The sequence below is a fragment of the Melanerpes formicivorus genome, unplaced genomic scaffold (assembly GCF_026170545.1).
Source record: "Melanerpes formicivorus ecotype bairdi unplaced genomic scaffold, bMelFor1.0.p_v2 SCAF_45, whole genome shotgun sequence".
Taxonomy (NCBI): domain Eukaryota; kingdom Metazoa; phylum Chordata; class Aves; order Piciformes; family Picidae; genus Melanerpes; species Melanerpes formicivorus.
The window spans coordinates 4,973,792-4,991,180 of NW_027142397.1; the positions used below are offsets into that span (position 1 = coordinate 4,973,792).

Here is a 17,389-nt window from a genome sequence, read left to right on the forward strand (position 1 = left end):
TTAAAAACACTCTTAGGAATGACTATTATAACACGAAATTTAAATAAGCATTTAATTAGGATTCCATTAGTATTAATATTGCTTTCAATTCCAAAAAAGTTAATTTCCACTTCTTTGCAGATATTTCAAAGTACAATATTAACTTCATACAAAATGAGCAATTAAGCAAACACCATTATTTCACATTTTACATTCTTCAAAAAAATACAAATTCATATTTACTCTTTTTTTTTTTTCCTTTTTTTTTTTTGTGTTTGTTTTGTTTTGTTTTTCTCTTGGGTTTTGGAGATGCTCTTCCTTTGGAAGTACTGTACCTGTAACTAACATCTTCACATTGCTCAATGTAAGCACATTTGTTTCCAATGTTTCATAGTTAAATAAATTCCTTTAACACCACACACACATTCTCGTAAAACTGGGGCTCTTTTTGTCATCTCCAAGACCACTGCCCGGCTCCCCAGGCGTGCCCACGCCACACGGCACCACCCGCGGCTCTCCTGCGCCTCCTGGGCTGCCACCCGCAGCCACCGGCGCTGGGGACAACTCAAACCATCCCAGGCTCAGGCCTACAGGTCCCTGCCTGCCGCTGCTCTGCGTCACGACAACCACAACCGCACCTCTTCCAGAACTAGGGCCAGACAGCTCCGGGTCAGCAAGCAAGCGAAGGGCACAAAGCTAACACGGCAAAGGAACACCGACTGCTGTTGACTGTGGGACTGCAAAAACATACCCTTGATTCTGCTGGGGGGAAAAAAACAAGACAAACAGATCTTGTGGGGGTAAAGAAAAAAATTCTCAGGGAAAAAAAAAAACCAAAGGTAGAAACTGCATTCCTTTGAAAGTGTACACTGCCTAAGGAACCACGTTTGGGCCAGCTTGCACAGCGGCGAGGGCGCGGTGGAGGGGGGGAGGGGATTGTTCCGCCAGTCCCAAGAACGCACACACAGACTCTGAACACCACCACATAAATATCCAGTTTAATTTGCATTTCTCAGTGCAGACACAGAATCCAACTTCTTAGAACAGGAGGAGGGGTAAAAGACGAAAAGACACAACCAAAACAAAAAGAAAAGAAGGGTTCAAAAGTTCAGCCCTGTCCGTGAGTATCAACTACAGGTAACAGGTATAAAAAAAAAATCGGACGTTGCTTCCAAAATGCGTTACGGGGGGAGGGGTGGTGGGTGGGTGAAAAAAAGTAGTTTACCGTTAAAAAGCTCGCAGGGTCTGTTCAAGACTTGTTTCTTTGTCGTTGTTTTGTTTGCCTTACAGCCCAAACTGACTCTGAGCAGCTCTGCCCAGCTGCCTCACGTCACCGATGCCAAGGATGTCCCACCCATGCATCTCAGAGCATCTGATAAAGACAAGTTCATTGTCCTCACTTCATAGGGAGGAACCGAGGCGCGGAGAGGTCAAGCAAGTTGCCTGAGGTCTCTCGGCCAGTGAGCAGCAGAATCAAGGTGACACCAGAACATCCTCTACTCTACACCACAGACCTGGCTGCCTCTCATTTCAGCTGCCAGCCATACTCCTCCCAAATCAGGAACAGCTTTTCATCTCCAGTCAAGTCCAAGGCCAATTACCCCTTAACTCATCTCCCCAGCAGTCCCCCCAGGCCAGCCGAGCTGCGTTTATGCAGCCAGCACAGGCAGAGTTCTGTAAACAGTTTAACAACGCTGCTGCCATTGCAAACACAACACCCCAGATGGCTGCAGAAGCACCATCCCCCGGGAAGTAAGGCAGGTAACGACATCAAAGAGAAATTTCAAAGGTGCAACATGCCTGTTTCAGAACCACTTGTCACTTCTGTTGGTACTGGCATGGCAGAGCAGAACAGAGGACAAGAGAGGAAGGAGACAGACCAGGACCGTGGCCGCATCCAACAGAAGTGACAAGCAGCCCCCCCAGAAAGCATGAGAGAAAAGGCTGCAAAGCACAGTGCTCTCAGGAGTATTTGCATAGATTGGACGTTTGCTAATGGTGCATAATTTCTCTGGGGTCAGACAGGGAGGGGCAGGACGTCACTGAGCTACTGACTACATCTACTCCATCGACAGACACAGACAGACCACACGGGACAATGATCTCCAGCTACAAGTATTGCACCAAGTTAAGTGCTCATCTTTGCACACCCCTGTTAACTTTTACTCAGAGCAAAAATAAACTTTGTGAAAGTATATACAAAAGAAATTGCAGCAATTGGGTTAAAGACAAAATAACCTAAAGTGCATTTTTTTAGATACCAGTATGAGGTTCTGCAAACTAGTCTGGACACAGTCAGCGTGACACCAAGTGCCCAGTTCGTACTTTGTTCTATAGAATTCAGTACCAGCATTCAGACAGTGCTGATCTCCCAGCCCTCTACCATCTATGAGCATGAGAAGCAACTTCTACAGCCTCTAACTGCATGTCAAAGTCACTGTGTGGTGACCAGAGCTACTGATGTTGGTAGTTTGACCCATTTCATACGTTCAAGCTTCTGCACCTGTCTAGATGCCACAGGTAAGCAAGTAAATCCCCATGAGCCACAGAACAGCAAAACTTTGAACACAGAACGACCCAGAGCGGAGCAGCTTTGCTGTCTGACTGATAACTAAAGGGGTTCATGACATGGAGGCTTTGCAGAGGAAGGGCAGATAGTTCTCAGAGGCTCTTTCTGGGAATCCCACATCTACAAGAGAAGAAGCTCCCCTTTGCTAAAGATGTTATTGTGAATGTGGTAAATGCTGGGGCAGCAAGGGGAGGACACATAACTCCCTGGTGCTGAGAGATCCCAAGGCTTTGCTGGGACTGCCCTCTCTTGCCAGCTGCTTGAGATCTTTCCCATCTGAGTGTGCTAACAGCCAGCCCAGCAGCCCCAGGGATGATAAAAGTCCACTGCCAGACATACAGCATGGAACACTCTGGGAAGCAGACCAAGAGCTGGGCAGCAAAAGCACACATCTGTACAGCACAGTGGGGTGGGATGTGCAGTCCGTGGTGCAGCAGCCTATGCATTCAGTCACACTCCTCTGGCCTCCTTACCAGCTAATTAGTTTCACCTAAATTGCAGCCTGCCAGATGCACATGCAAGAGGTTAATAACAAACCAAATGGACCTAAAAGCAAGCATAAACTTGGAGCACACCGACAGAAAACAGCAGAGGTTAACCTCTGGCACCTGCTCAGGAAGGATGCCTGCAGCACCGCTCTGCTCCAGACCAGCTTCTAAAGCCTGGGGCAGAGACTCTTCTACTGATTTGTGTCACAAAGGAGTTTCTGAAGATGCTACCTGCTGCAACCAGAAATGTGCTTTACCTGGACTAAGTCACAAGCAGCAAAAGTAGCACTGAAAAACATCTCCCTGAAGAACAGGCTCTGCAGAGGTTGCTAAATCCCCCAGCTGTGACATTCCAGACCTCATCTGGTACCCTTGTCCCCATCAGAGAAAACCCCACAACTACAGGGGGATCTGCATGCTCCTACACTAGCAGAGTCTCACACTCAACACACCCTCTCACCCTCAACCACTACTGTCATGCTGTGCCATGGGAAGGGTGTGAGGCCCCTCGCAGAGGGCTGTGCTCCATGGGACCCTTCCAGTTCCAGGCACCACTCACACTCCCTCTGAAGCAGAGCTCAACCAGAGGACTCATCCTGCCAGTCCCAGCCACATAAGCTTGAGACAATTTCTTTTGTGTTCAAGGCAGTTCTTGCTGCTCTGCAACCAAACTGAAGCACAAAATGAAGGAGAAAACCAAAGGGGGGCCACTACCTCACTGCCATGCAGGGATCACCACTGCAGGGACAAACCACAAACCACTTCATTAATCTGTGTTTCAGGCTGCAGGACCCACCTCCCCACTGGGACAGAACTGCACCACACACCAACACACCCCCAGAGGAAACACAATTAGCAAGGAAACACAATCAGCCTGTTTCCAGCTCAGCTGGTGCCACCAAGCTCTCACTGCCATCACCAAATGGAGCACTCTGCCCTGGCAGAGACACAGCACTGCCCACACAGCATCCCCTGCACAACCTCTCCTCACATACACCCACCCCAGCATGGTAAGATTTCATCCTTCTGCGTCTGCACTGGACAGCTGGCAGCCAGCTGACAGATGAAAACCCAGCTGCCTGCAGCCTGCTCCCAGCTGTGCCGCCACAGTGCACTCACAAGGGAACAGCAGGAGATAGCCAAAGCCAGGGATGTGACAACAGTGGTGGGAAGGTTGCTGGTCACCATGGGGGGCTGGCTGCACTCCTGCCACTCCCCCCAACAGGTGGAGAGGGCAGCTCTGCTCAAACACCCAGGGACACATCTCTGGAGTCTGCCTCGCTAACCTGGTGCTCAGAGACTCCACGTTAATTGGCTTTACAGTTGTTATCTTTGTATCTCACTAATGACAACACTGTCAACTGAATAAAGACTATTTAATATTCTTTCCTTTAACAGAGAGAGACTGACAGCCAAAGCCAGAAAGATGGGGGGGGGAACACTATAAAAATTACATCTCTTAAAATAATGCAGCATAAATAAGCCATTTAGAATGAGACTGCATTTATTGCAACATTACAGGCTTTTTGGTGGAAGGAGGGGGGGGGTTGTGTTTTATTTACCCTGAGTAGGTTAGAATAGAGACTTCTCAGTTCGATATGAGGAGAAAAAAAAATAAACCACCAAACTTCTACGCTGTGTAACATCTTTTGAAGTCAAGAAATAGCCCCGTGCACAAAAAGCTGGCATTGCAGGAGGGTGGAGGCAGCTTCAGGCAGAAATGATACAGTTTAACAAGGAAGAAAAAAAAATAAAGGAAGTGTTTCTGGACAGCTGAAGGAGAGACTCAACTCAATTCTAATGGAATTGAATCATTCTGAAGGTTTCCCTAGAGCTGCTCTTGACAAAAGATGAGAGTAACCAGCAAAGGCACCGCGCTCCTGGTGAAAGAGTTGCAGGAGTTAAGAGGGTGACTTGTTTCTGAACAGAGCCAAACGAATCAGAAAGAGCAGCAGGCACCAAGCTGCCTACCCCTGGGACTCACTGCATCCTTCAAAGAGAGGCAAACAAGCTCCTAAGCCTAAGGAAGCCGAGGCTCTGACTGGGTTTCCATGCCGTGGAACAGGGTTTGCCACCACACTCCTAAGTCCTCACGAACTCAAATGAACAGTTCTGTCAGGAACACAAGGTACTTGTGCTCTCCTGAAAAGACTCCCCAAAAGCTCCTGTGGGCTTCAACAGTGTTCACACAAAGCAAACCTAACCATCAGCTCCCACTCAGTGATGTGACAACTCCATTCCAATTCAACTGCAGACAAACCATCTGTCACAGTCATGCCAGCTCCTACCACAGCAAAGACCTCTCCCAGGCTCCCCTCGTAGTGCATGGTTAGCATCAGACGTAAAGAGACAGAGAAAAATGATAGACCCAAGGAGTTGTAACAAAGACCCACTTGCTGCCAGTACCTTAAACCCAAATGGAAGTGATGTGCAATTGGAGACAAACTAACACCCCCACCCCCACCCCCTTTTTTTTTTTAACTTTTTAAAAATCCTTTTTTTTTTGCACATGAGTAACTTTTAACTTCTGTGTTCACATATGACAAGCAAAAGTGACAGACAGTGCAGCCAAAACAGTTCATATATAACTTAGCTTTTTCTGGTTTTATCTTGTTGTTGTTGTTGGTTGTTGTTGTTTTTACCTTGTTTTTTTGTTTAAGATAAGATTTCTCAAGGATGGATGTACCTGGGATGAGACTAAGATGACATCTGTGAAGCAGAAATAAGCCACAAAACTTCCCAAGAGGAAGGGGGGGAAAAAAGAAGAGAATTGATCCTTCAGTTTCTGCTTCTAAGGAGAAGGGTTTTACCCTCCAGGTGCAAAAAATAAAAACCCCAAACAAACCCCAAATCTGGAACATCTTCACTTGGAGAAGCTGCTATTCAAACCGATTTCTTCCTCACCCTGCAGTAGTGCTTCGATTGGAATTATGTTAGAGGGGGTGTCAGGGCTCTGGAGGGACAGGAAGTCCGAGACATCCATGGCACTTAATGTTTCAGTCTGCGAGTCTGAAGGGGTCACTATCTGACTGCTCTGCCCACACGAAGGAGAAGGGGAAGGGAAGGTCTGAGGCTGCAGCTGGGGAGCTGGCTGCTCCAAAGCTTTAGAATCAGGTGAGGAACATTCCTTCTTAACAGTGGCTTTGTCCTTGGCAGAGTCTCGGCAGGCACACTGACACTGGCAGGCCTCCTCCTGCTTGATAATAATGACAGGAACACTGAGACCAATCTGCTGAACAGGGCTTCCTGAAGGTGAGACAAAGACAAAATACAACGGAACTACATCATTTCACAGCAGGGAGAGAGACAAATCACCTTTGTTAAATGAGATCGTGTGCCCCTGGCAGCAGAGATTAGCTGTTACTTTGTTCAAACACAACAAACACCTCCAGTAGATGATCAATAAGAAAGTGGCAGGTACTCTGCCCTGAGAAATAAGGATAAGAAACCTTTTCAGTCTGCACCCAGGCATTAGAAGGCTGATCTAACATTTTTACACAGCACAGTGTCTCTTCTCTGACAACCACTGCAACTCTTACAGCGTCAAATCAAACAAAGAGCAGTCTTCAAGCCCCCAAGTCCCTAAGCACCAACCTGTGAAGATGATATAACATTGCACTTTATCTTTCTATGTGAGCTCCATTAAAATACCATTTTTATGACTACTGGATCTAATTTGTGAACCTAGTTATCTTAAAAGTCATTGGAGAAAGTACTACAGGACAGAGCTCAGCACAAACCTATATGCTGACAGCAGACTGCACTTGAAAACCTCAGGAAGGTAAAAAAGGGAAAGGATTTTTTTTTTCCCCCCACCATTTTTGCAAGCAATAAAAATCACCACAAGTGCTGGTCAAGCTAAAAGTGCTACAGAGAGAGAGAGAGAGAAAAGCAAGTTCAGAGTCAGGCTTACCTGTGTTGCCAGCTACTGGTAATGCGGTGGTAAAAAAAACCTTTTCTACTACTTTTGGAACTTGTGGCTTCAAAGGAAAAAAGAAAGAGGAAAAACATCTGAGTTGGTTTCAGTCAAACTTCTGCTGACCTAAGTCTGAAAAACTGCTCAAGCAAAAGAAAACAGCTGCACATATATTCCAGAGACAACACACAGCAGAACTAATTCAAAATGGTATCATTCAGCTTGGTTCTGAGCCATGTTCTGGTTGTCAGATAAATCAGTTATTGTTTCAGTAGTCCTAAGGATGGGGAACAACCACCCTCCACACACACACACCCCCTCCCATTAACACAGCCTAGGGGATTATGACAACTGAGAAAGCCTACAGCTAGCAACAGTATTCCCAAAGCAAAAGCATGAGGACTCAGGTCTCCAGATTTCCCAGAGAACAAAGCATGAGGACTCTCAGCTCTCCAGACTTCCCAAAGCATGAGGACTCTCAGCTCTCCAATTGATTAAACCCCAGGTATGTTCTTGGGCCACGTGCTATTGTCTTGGATAAACCAAGCTGTTGCCCACTCTGAGAAGTCTGTAACTGGGGACAAGATTTTTCTGTCCTCTGGATTTTTCTACCCATATTCTATTTGTTTCTCTCCCTGCTTTAGGGGCTGCACTGGTGATGTGTCTACACACATTAAGGTGATAGGCATTCAACGCTGCATCTCAGCTTGTGTCTTACAGTTCCAGGTTTGATCCTTTCCAAGAGCAAGGGCTCTAGAAGGAAGAGCTCCAGCTGCTCAAGAGCCTGCTACACACACTCACCATTTGTTCTTGGCTTTGTGGGGAACCAGTGGCACCATTTAAGATCCATTGCAAGTTCTGCTCTCCCATGACAATGCTGGACTGCAGGATAGCAGTGCTCTGCGAAGGAGTAATGGTTATGGTTGGGTTACTGGTCAGAACAGGGTTTGCACCGACAGGCACAGTCTGAACCACAGCTGGCAGGGGCTCAGCAGCACCGGGCACTGCCGGGGCAGGGGCCCCAGCCACCACAGACAGTCCTGGCACCATGGGCTGCGGCGGGGGCTGTGGGGGCTGCAGGAAGTCTTGGTGACTGGCTGCAAACTGTGTGCTGTGAGGAACAGGCACTTCTGGGGATTGTAAAACAGTTGCAGGATTTCCAAATGCAGCTTGCTGTGAGCTGGTTCCTATGGAGGAGGGAGCAGCGGGGGCTGCTGAGGCTTGTAGTGCTGAGTGGGAAGGCTCAGAGATGCCAAGCTGCAGGACCAGGGGAAGAGACAAGGATGCAGAGTCTCCCGCGGGCGGTGGAGCAGCAGGGACCGAGTCCGTGTCACCATTAAAACCTTCCATCAAGGCAGCTGCCAAAAGAAACACATCAGTTCTCATGAGATCTGAATCAAGGACCTTTTCAGTGAGCTTATCAGGCAGCAGGTGGATTTCTGCCCAGTGAAGCACCGCCAGACCAAAGGCGCTCTGTAAAACCAGCCACAAGCCGCACCTGTCTGCTGAGAGTCTTCCTGGTTTGCAGGCTCTGGGCTCTGGAACATCGACTCGAAGATGCTTGCTGGTGAGATTGTGCTAAGGTCTTGTCCATGTGTCTGGTGAATGAAAAATAGAGGAAGAAATCAGATAGTGTCCTGTCTCAGGCCTCCACAAACATTGACAAATTCCAGTCAGGCAGCAAATGGATGTCAGAAATAACTCTCCAAGCACCAACCACCTCCAGGAAAGGCAAAGCTCCTGAGCATACTCCACTTACCTGGTGGAAAAGGACAGTTTTATATTATCCACAACCAAGTTTACCAACATAATGAGCAAGTCCTTACAAAAATAAGTCCTTCAGAAGTAACATATATTCTTCTGCATCCACACTTTGTTTAACCCTTACTTCTTGTAATACTCTGCCAGAAACAGAAACAGACATGAAATTGTTCTCGGCTGTTTGCGAGGCCTTTTCTGGGGCTGAAACAAACCAGCTCCATTTAGATTATATCCTGGACTGTGAAGAACTGTCACCCAGCCTGCCTCAGGAACAGAGCAGACAAAAAAGCTGCACACTGCTTCCACACCAAAGCACAAAAGATGACTCTCTCTCATCAGTGGATGATTTTCCTCTATGGAAAAGTTCAGCTCAGACAACAGTTATCAATGAGCAAGAACATTACTGCAGTAAAATCACATGCAGAGCCTTTAAAAACCAGGCTGAATGAAACACTGCCTATACTGGAGGAAAATCCCCCTTCTTCACTCTGTTACTCTGCTGTTAGGCAGAAGTATTTACATTTTGTTCCAGCAGTCCAAAATGGACAGCAGCAGTAGGTCATATTTGCAGGCTCAATAGGGTGTGTAGGAAACACACATTTCCTCATTAAGACACACTAAGCAGGATCAAATCCAGGCTCTATCTAAAGACAATCCCCTCCCTCATGCAGAATGAAAGCCTAAAGCAGAGCATGCAACACAGAAAACACCAGCCACAAGTATCTCATCTGCTGTGCTCTCCTGAGCAGGATGAGCAGGTTGCCAGCAGAAGCACAACCCAACTGTCAGTTTGAGGCCAACTGATGCCAGTGACTCACTGTGTTGGAGTTCTCCCGCAGCTCAGAATCTGTTGAGATGAGGCTCAGGTCACTCAGACAAAGTGAGTGGCTTGTATCCTGTGCAGCAGAGAAAGAATATTCAGTTTCATGTGTTAAAAAGTGTCAGAAAGGCTTTCAATTCCTTTTAGAATCCCTACAATCCTGCCCATGCAGACATTATTTTACTTCTATGTAACCCAAGTCTCAGGTCTAAAATCCAAGGAGCAATTTTACCAAGCAAAAGACATTTGGTAGCATTCAGGATTTTTAACATCTCTTTCACACTAATTCCAAAATGTTAAATAACCTAGAATTTTAAATTAGCATAGGAACAAATCAGCCCACAGGAAAGAGAAGTGCTGCTAACCTCAGAGACGTTGTTATTGGGAAGTGCATTATAGGACTGTCCTTTCTCGTGACCTTTCATGTGACTCTTGAGACTGTACTGCGTACTAAAAGTCTTCTCACAGCCATTACTGGGACAGAAGAAGGGTTTCTCCCCTACAGGCAGCAGAAAACACATGCAACAAACTTACAAACATTGTACCATTAAAGCACTTAGAGTCATATTTTAACAAAAACATTCAGCACTCCTCGGAGTCTTGCAGAGAACAGCCTCTGGTTTACCATCCAGACTGACACAAGAACACGGAACTGAATCCTCACACATTATTACTGGCATGTGCCACACACCCAGGAAACTCAAGACTTGACTAGTATAAATAAAATATTGAAGGTTGCCCTGGCCCAGGCCCAGAAGCCTGCACTTGGCCTTGTTAAACTTCACAGGGTTGACATATGCACAGCCCTCAGCCTGCCCAGGTCCCTGTGGGTGACAGCCCTTCCCTCCAGAGCATTGACTGAACCACTCAGCTTGGTGCCACCCGCACATTATATAGAAGTATAAATACATATGAGGATTCTGAGAGTTGGTATGAAGTGAATAAGCTCAATTAAATAAAATAACAAGCCCTTGGGACTTACCAGTATGTGTCCTAACGTGTGTTTTAAGGTGGTGGCTTGCAGCAAAAGCCTTCCCACAGCCGTCGTGCTCACACCTGAATGAAGCATCACAGGAGGGTTAACATCAGCAGCACCAGGCTTCTCTGATGCATTAGTTACAACCTTAGATCATGCTCTGCAACAGCCCCAGGACCCTGAAGAGCAGGCCCAGCACTAATCTGTGACAGAACCAAGGATCTCCCACCAGCTGCTCTGCATAACAGACCACAGCAAGATTCTGAACAGGGTGTGAAGAGTCAGGCATGAAGTCAGTGGTTGTTGTGGGGGGAGATAGGGCTCCTTCATGGAATAAACACTTACTGCTTCACAGCAAAGCAACAACACAATTTAATAGGTTTTAAAAGCATGCTCATTGTGGCACACATTGATGTTTAAAACAGCAGCTTGACTCTTGCTGTCTTTGAAGACAACCATTTCACCCACTTGCAGAGGCAGCTGAGGGAGCTCCAGCACAAGCACACTCACACACCAACTGCCTTCACCTCCTCATGAGAAGGGTTTTTCACTCAGGACAGCAACAGCTGCCCCATGGCACAGTTACAGCTGCCCCTTTGCACAAGTCCCCCAGAAAAGGTCCCAGGTGCCTACCTAAATGGCTTTTCTCCTGTGTGTGTCCGGATGTGCTTCCTCAGGTCGCTGTGCGTTGTGAAGTATTTACTGCAGCCTTCCGATTCACAGTTGAACGTTTTCCCTGTGTGAAGCCTCTGATGCGCTTTCAACCTGAAAAGTATGCCACAAAAGTCCTTCCTAGGACTTGCAGGAAGAGACAGCCCCTGAGGCAAGCAAGCCATTCATCCTAACGTGCAGGACAGGATCAAAGGCTGGATGTGTTTGGAAGTGAGGGTAACTCGCTTAAGGAAATAACTGATGATGCTTCCCAAGCCCTTAAGCAGACCTGAGAATTCCTCATGCATCATTTTCAGCACTACTGTGATATAAATAAGCTAAGTATGTCATTGCAGGTCCTGTCATCCTATTCCTGGTATAGCATTTCCACATTTTGAGGGGGCTTATATTTATATCTGCAGGAAGGAGAGCGACAGTTCCATTCAGACACAAACAAAGTAGATGCAACCTGTCAAACAGCAACAGCCAGCTCTGGAGAGCCAGGGGCAGAGCCTCCCTACCTGTAAAGGGTGTTGAAGGCCTTCTCACAGCCCTGCACGTCACATTCAAAAGGCTTTTCCTTAGTGTGCACTCGAACGTGGATTTTGAGGCTGTAGGAGGTAAGAAAGGCCTTGCCACAGCCCTCCTGATTGCAGACAAAAGTGTACTCCCCACGGTGAGTCTTCTGGTGAGTGCGCAGGTTGCCAGCAGTGCTGTAGGTGCGTGGGCAGCCCTCAAAGGTGCACTGGTATCGCTTCACCTAAGGGGCAAAACACTGCAGGCTTAACATTTACTGGAGCCCAGACAGGGTAGAACTACAGTCAGACATTAAAGACAAGATTTTGACCTCAAAGGCAAGGGGGAAAAAAAACCCAAATTACTCTTTATTTGTCTAATGTAGGATTTCTCTGCACTAGATGAGGAAGGGGTAACACACTCCAGAAGCACACTGATCTTACAGAGTAACAGCAATCTACATGAAAAAAGAGAGGAAAAACACAGTTTGAAATGTTTGTAACTAAAAAGCTGAAAAAGTAGTTGGAAAGGATGCCAAGAGGCCATCAATCCAATCCACTGTCCCCAGGTGTGGCACCAGGGTGCTCCTGGCAGAGCTGCTTACATGGAAAGGAGGAAGACAAGGGGGAAATGTGCTTTTACAATCTGACCCTCAAAACGGGCCCAGTTCCCATTCACACCTCAAACAAGAGCTGGAGCTTTCCCCATTCCCTTCAGTCTAACCATCAGTCATCTATTACTTCATTTTATCTCAAAACCAGCCTTTGTTGGGCTTTGCTCTTCTCTCCTGTGTTTAGAATAGAATTAACCAGGTTGGAAAAGACCTTTGAGATCATCAAACCCAACCTATCAACCAACACAGTCAGCACCCGAAGCCTAACAAATCAAAAAGGTGATTTACATGCCACAGGTTTCTGCATCATCAAGGAACAACTTCACATTGAACTGAATTTGGTCCCTTCCCAGCATCTGCAACAGGCAGAAAGAGGCCATGCAGAGCCTTCCAGTGTCACAAGGTTTAATTAAATCTCATTCTCTCTTATGACGCAGAAGGAATAAGCCATCTGATATGCCTCAATAAATTGATCTTCAGCAATAATTAGCAGGTCAATGGCTTTCAGTTTACCACTGCAGTTAGGAAATCTTAACATCTAAGAGTGATTACAGAGTCCAAGAGAGGACTTGATGGTTGGCAGGCAAGAAGAAGGAGTGTTCCAAGAGATGTTATTTGGAACATTGAGAAAGACAACCTGAAGCACAAGAGAGGAGCAGGATCCTGCAGGTTTAGTGTTCTAACAGCTGGTCAGGGAGAGGACACAGCAGGAGACAAGGCAGCAGCTCTCCTCTCTGCCAAGACACAAAGCACCCATCTCACAGCACCCAGCATGTTGCTGAGGAAAGGCTGGAGACTGCCTCCAAAAACCAGACCCTGAACTGAAGGTTGATACCCAGACTGATGAACCTGTACCCAACCAATGCATCACTTCTGTGGGTCTCTGCCATCCCATCACTCAACAGCTGCTTTTTTCCTTTACAGACACCCCTCAGAAAAGAGCATTTGATAGTCAGGGCTCCTTGTTCCCACAGCTGGCAAGCTGAGAACAGAGTAACATGGGATGCCTTCATCACTTGTCAGGGAAGTACAAAACCACTCTCTATTTGAAGTTGTGCTCCTCTCAGAACAATGGAAATTTCAGCTACTGTATGAAGCAGGAGTAACAGCAGGAACATCACTGTTGGTGAGCAATGTGAGTGGTACACTACACCAAACCCAGATTCTCCCTTGGCTTTGTACAAGGCAGTAAAAAGAGAGAAGATGACAAACACCCAGTGTTCAAATGCAACAACCAACCTCAATGATACAACCAAGCAGTAACTTGAAGGGGAAAATATCTTGGAGGTCTGCACACTTTTCCTCAGTCACTCAGCATTATTAGAAGGAAACAGTGATTTCACTGAAAGGAACTTGCCCTAGATTTATACTTTCAACCAGGTAACAGTTAGCACTAAATATTCAGACACTACAATAGTTGTAAGATAATTAGAAAGGCTGGTTGTGTTGAGTCAGCCAAAACCAAAGGGCACAGGACTGGCAACACACAGACACAAGGTCCCAAAGTCCATTTTATCAGACAGGAAGGGACATGTTACCCTCACCAGGGATCACCAGATTCAGTATCAGTACAGAATGTATCAGTATAGAAGTAATGTTCCCTGCTGGAGTTTTAAGGCTGTTGGCAATTAAAATTTTACAAACTGCGTCCCAGGCCATTCTCCACAGCACTTCCTGTAACACACAAGAGGTCTGACGCCAGCAGGAGCTACCTAAAAATCAAGCAGAGCCTGTTAAGCTTTCTAGGTGTTTACATTAGGACTAGAAAGTGAAAGGAGCACATGAATTACAGGTGAAGGATTTGGCTCCCAGCTGCCAATGAACATATTTAAAGGAGTAAGGCAGTGACACTTTCAGCTATGCACAAACCTTGCAGTGTTCCCTCTTCCTCGAGGGCCAAAGCTTTGTTTCACAAATCATTCTGGGAGGGTACAGCACGGGAAGTTCCACCTCTTTACTGTAAGGGTCAAGGAGCATTGGAACAGGCTCCCCAGGCAGGTTGTGGAGTCTCCTTGTCTGGAGACTTTCAAGACCTGTCTGGATGTGTTCCTGTGCCACCTGCACTAGATTCTATGGTCCTGCTCTGGCAGAGGAGTTGGACTCAATGATCTCCAGAGGTCCCTTCCAACCCCTAACATCCTGTGATCCTACAGACAGAAGCAATGCTCCCACCATGCTCTAAGAAATAAAATGGTCTGTGAAGCAGCAAAGCCATTTCTCTTTTCACTTTAGGAACAACAGCACATCACATAAATGCAGACTGTGCACAAAAACACCCAGATATTGCCCATAAAGACTGGTGTTCAGAGTAGCAAGCATCTGAGAGAGAACAAAAAGGGCTTGTGCAAGATGGAGGAGTGTGATCCACGCTTAAGGCTTATTTCCACTGCAATGAAATCACAGTGTAACTCTCCCTTGACCCCAGAAAATTAAGTGGTGGAAAATCAATTAACATAAAGGATTCATCAGGAAATTCCAGGTTTTAGAAGGCTTTTTTAAAAATGAGGGAAGAAGAAATACAATCAGTTGAGTTGCACAGGCAGCCACCAGCACCTGTTCAGCTGCACAAGCTGCTCTTAGTCACTGCAGCTGCACACGTGGTACCCATGAAAGGAGAATGCTATGACTGACATACAAAAATGTTAGCAGCTAACAAGGTAGTACACAGAAGCTGCTGGTACAAATAGTAACTGAGCAAGAGGAGTTCTTTAGGCCTAAACCAGGCTCGCTGAACAAACCTCTGTCCAGATATGTCTTTACCTACAGAGCTGACCTCCTGCAGCCCCATCTCCTCACTGCCCAGAATGTAGTGACAATGGTTCCCTGCTCACCTGAATTATTCAGTGCTCAAACCCAGCTTCCCTTCTCAGTAAGGCTCACTTCTGCAGTTCTCTGACACTCAGTATCAATTACACAAGGAGCTGATATGACTGATCCTGGCCCACACCCTTGTGCAGATCACCCCTTAGTTAACTAAGAAGGGCCAAAAAAGAAGCACAACGTTGGCCTTTCACTCAGATCTGCACTGCTTTTGTGCCTAAAAAAGGCCAGACTCAGCCTGCACAAGCCCTCACCACTTTGCATGCAGGCAGAATTCATTAGAGAGACAGAATTAAAGGTAATTCCCACTTTTAACGGGTAAGGTGACTTAAGCTTTCAAAACACAGGAGGAGGTAGGCTACAGTTTCCCTTACTTCCATCTGACAATTTCCCTGCAAGTGACACAATAAAGCAACAAAGTATTTTTAAGTTTGGGATCTTAAGTTTCACACTTCAGCTACCACCCACAGTCTGGAACTTAACCTGCAGCTTGGATGCACTTATCTCAAGATGGTTAACTGAAGGAACAGCAGAGATCACCTTCTTCTTAGACATCACTGAACTTGGGAAACAACTGCCCAACCAAAATAAAACCAGGAGAGCACTCACTCCACACATTATAGACATAACCACATTTTCAGTACCTCAGTCTCCTACTCTCTGGGATTACCACACATCACAAAGTGTTCCCTGGCTGCTTCACAAGGGAGAGCGAAAACTGATGGCACTCACAGCTTTGCTGCTGACCCACTAAGTGACCAGGGAAAAGTTCTGCCCACCAGCACAAAGCACTACAACAGCCAGAAGCAGCAACAGATCCAAGAGCGCAGTTCACTTCACTTGACAGGAACCCTTAAGAACAAGGCAAATTCTTATCTGCCTTCTGGCAAAAAGCTTTAGGAAAAAGCATTTTCAAAGCATTTAAGGCCACCAGGGAAAAGCACATAGGACATAAAATTCATAATCTCAGCCACTTACTTCTTTAAGCTTAGTTTCTGGGCATTCAGATTGCAAAGTGAGCGTTGCTCCTTCAATATTTCTTGGCATAGGAGTTGAACCAGGATTTATTGTTAGATGAATCTGATCTGGAGAAATAATATGTTGCACATAACCCTGGGACATTCCTTCATGATCTGCTATTAAATGAAATCCTTCTTCATGACCCTCTGGCAAAAAAGGCAAGTGATCACCACATTGTCCTTCATCCTCATCGTCTTCCAACACACTGTGGTCCTGTTCTATTAGAACAGTTGTCCTGTCATAGACCGTCCCAGATGACGACGAAACCAGCCCGTTTTTATCAGCAAACCTCATCATATTATCATCTTGAGTTAAATCGTCTTCCTCCACTTCATAGTAGATAACGTTGCCTTCAGGGCTGTTTTCCCCCATGGCTCACCGCTTCTCAGTGCGATACCGTGCACCTTAACGACTCATCTGCAACAGAAGGACGGGCGGCTGGGGTCAGGCGGTTCTGCCTCGCCGGCCCGGCCCGGCCCGCGCTCCGCCCTCAGACGCAGCGCCTCGCGGCTGGGCAAGTGCCCCGCAGCGGCAGCCACCCCACCAAGCCCTGGGCAGGCGGCAGTAGAGGTGCCGGGCCGTGCGCCGCGGCCCGTCACCCCGCGGGCCGGGGCAGGCGTCCCTTCCCCGAGCGCGGCGCTACCCCCGCCCAGCCCCGTGCCGCCCCGCGGGGAGCCGCCCGCAGGGCCTGCTGGGGCCACACCGCCCCCAGCCCGAGCGCCAAGACGCGGCCCCGCGGCGCTCACCGAGCTCCCGGAGGCGGCGGCACCTCCTTCCCCGCCCCAGCGGCACCATGATTTCCAGCGCACTCACTTCCGCTTCCGGCCGCGCATGGCCCGACGGGAGCGCCGCGCCCACCGCGGGGCCTGACAGGAAGGGCGGGCCCGGAGCTGCTGCTGCTGCTCTCGGGACCCCCAAGCCCCGCCCGCGCCGAGGCTCGCCGCTGTGGTGCTGACGCAAGGTGCAGCCACCCCCTAGAGCGGACGGGAGCGGGACCAGCGCCGATGCAGGAGCAAAGGCTCTCAAATGCTGCGGCCCAGTCTGGCAGCCGCGAAGCTCCCACAGGCGCAGCACAGCCAGCGTTGGACGCAGCATCGCCGCCCAGTTGCACTACAAACGGCCATTTCGTCCACACTCGGCGCAAGTTCAAACCAGAGCGTGCAAGGTTCAGACACGTTTTCCACGACTCTGTTTTCACCTCAGTGCTCTCAACCATCCCTCCAGGTATCCGCAGAAGCTGCTTGTCACCGGCTGTGGCCA

General features: G+C 47.7%; 1 protein-coding gene across 1 annotated transcript; it reads right to left on the reverse strand.

The window, feature by feature from the left end:
* Positions 1 to 956: 956 nt before the first annotated feature.
* MTF1 (metal regulatory transcription factor 1) lies at positions 957 to 16,948 on the reverse strand. The gene is made up of 11 exons (XM_068159374.1): positions 16,876 to 16,948; positions 16,088 to 16,546; positions 11,682 to 11,920; positions 11,143 to 11,274; positions 10,516 to 10,589; positions 9,899 to 10,032; positions 9,532 to 9,609; positions 8,451 to 8,550; positions 7,754 to 8,310; positions 6,950 to 7,016; positions 957 to 6,282 (listed from the first exon to the last, which is right to left on the reverse strand). Exons 2-11 carry the CDS (start codon positions 16,499 to 16,501, stop codon positions 5,900 to 5,902), a joined length of 2,178 nt encoding a protein of 725 aa, XP_068015475.1. The 5' UTR covers positions 16,502 to 16,546; positions 16,876 to 16,948; the 3' UTR covers positions 957 to 5,899.
* Positions 16,949 to 17,389: the final 441 nt, after the last annotated feature.

Excerpts from the sequence above, each read along its gene's own strand:
- MTF1 (XM_068159374.1), bottom strand. The coding sequence starts at position 16,501 with ATGGGGGAAAACAGCCCTGAAGGCAACGTTATCTACTATGAAGTGGAG. Across the intron at positions 10,590-11,142 it reads ACAGGAGAAAAGCCATTTAG|GTGTGAGCACGACGGCTGTG; the intron begins GTAGGCACCTGG and ends TGCTTCATTCAG. Across the intron at positions 8,551-9,531 it reads TGCGGGAGAACTCCAACACA|ACACATGGACAAGACCTTAG; the intron begins GTGAGTCACTGG and ends TTCATTCACCAG.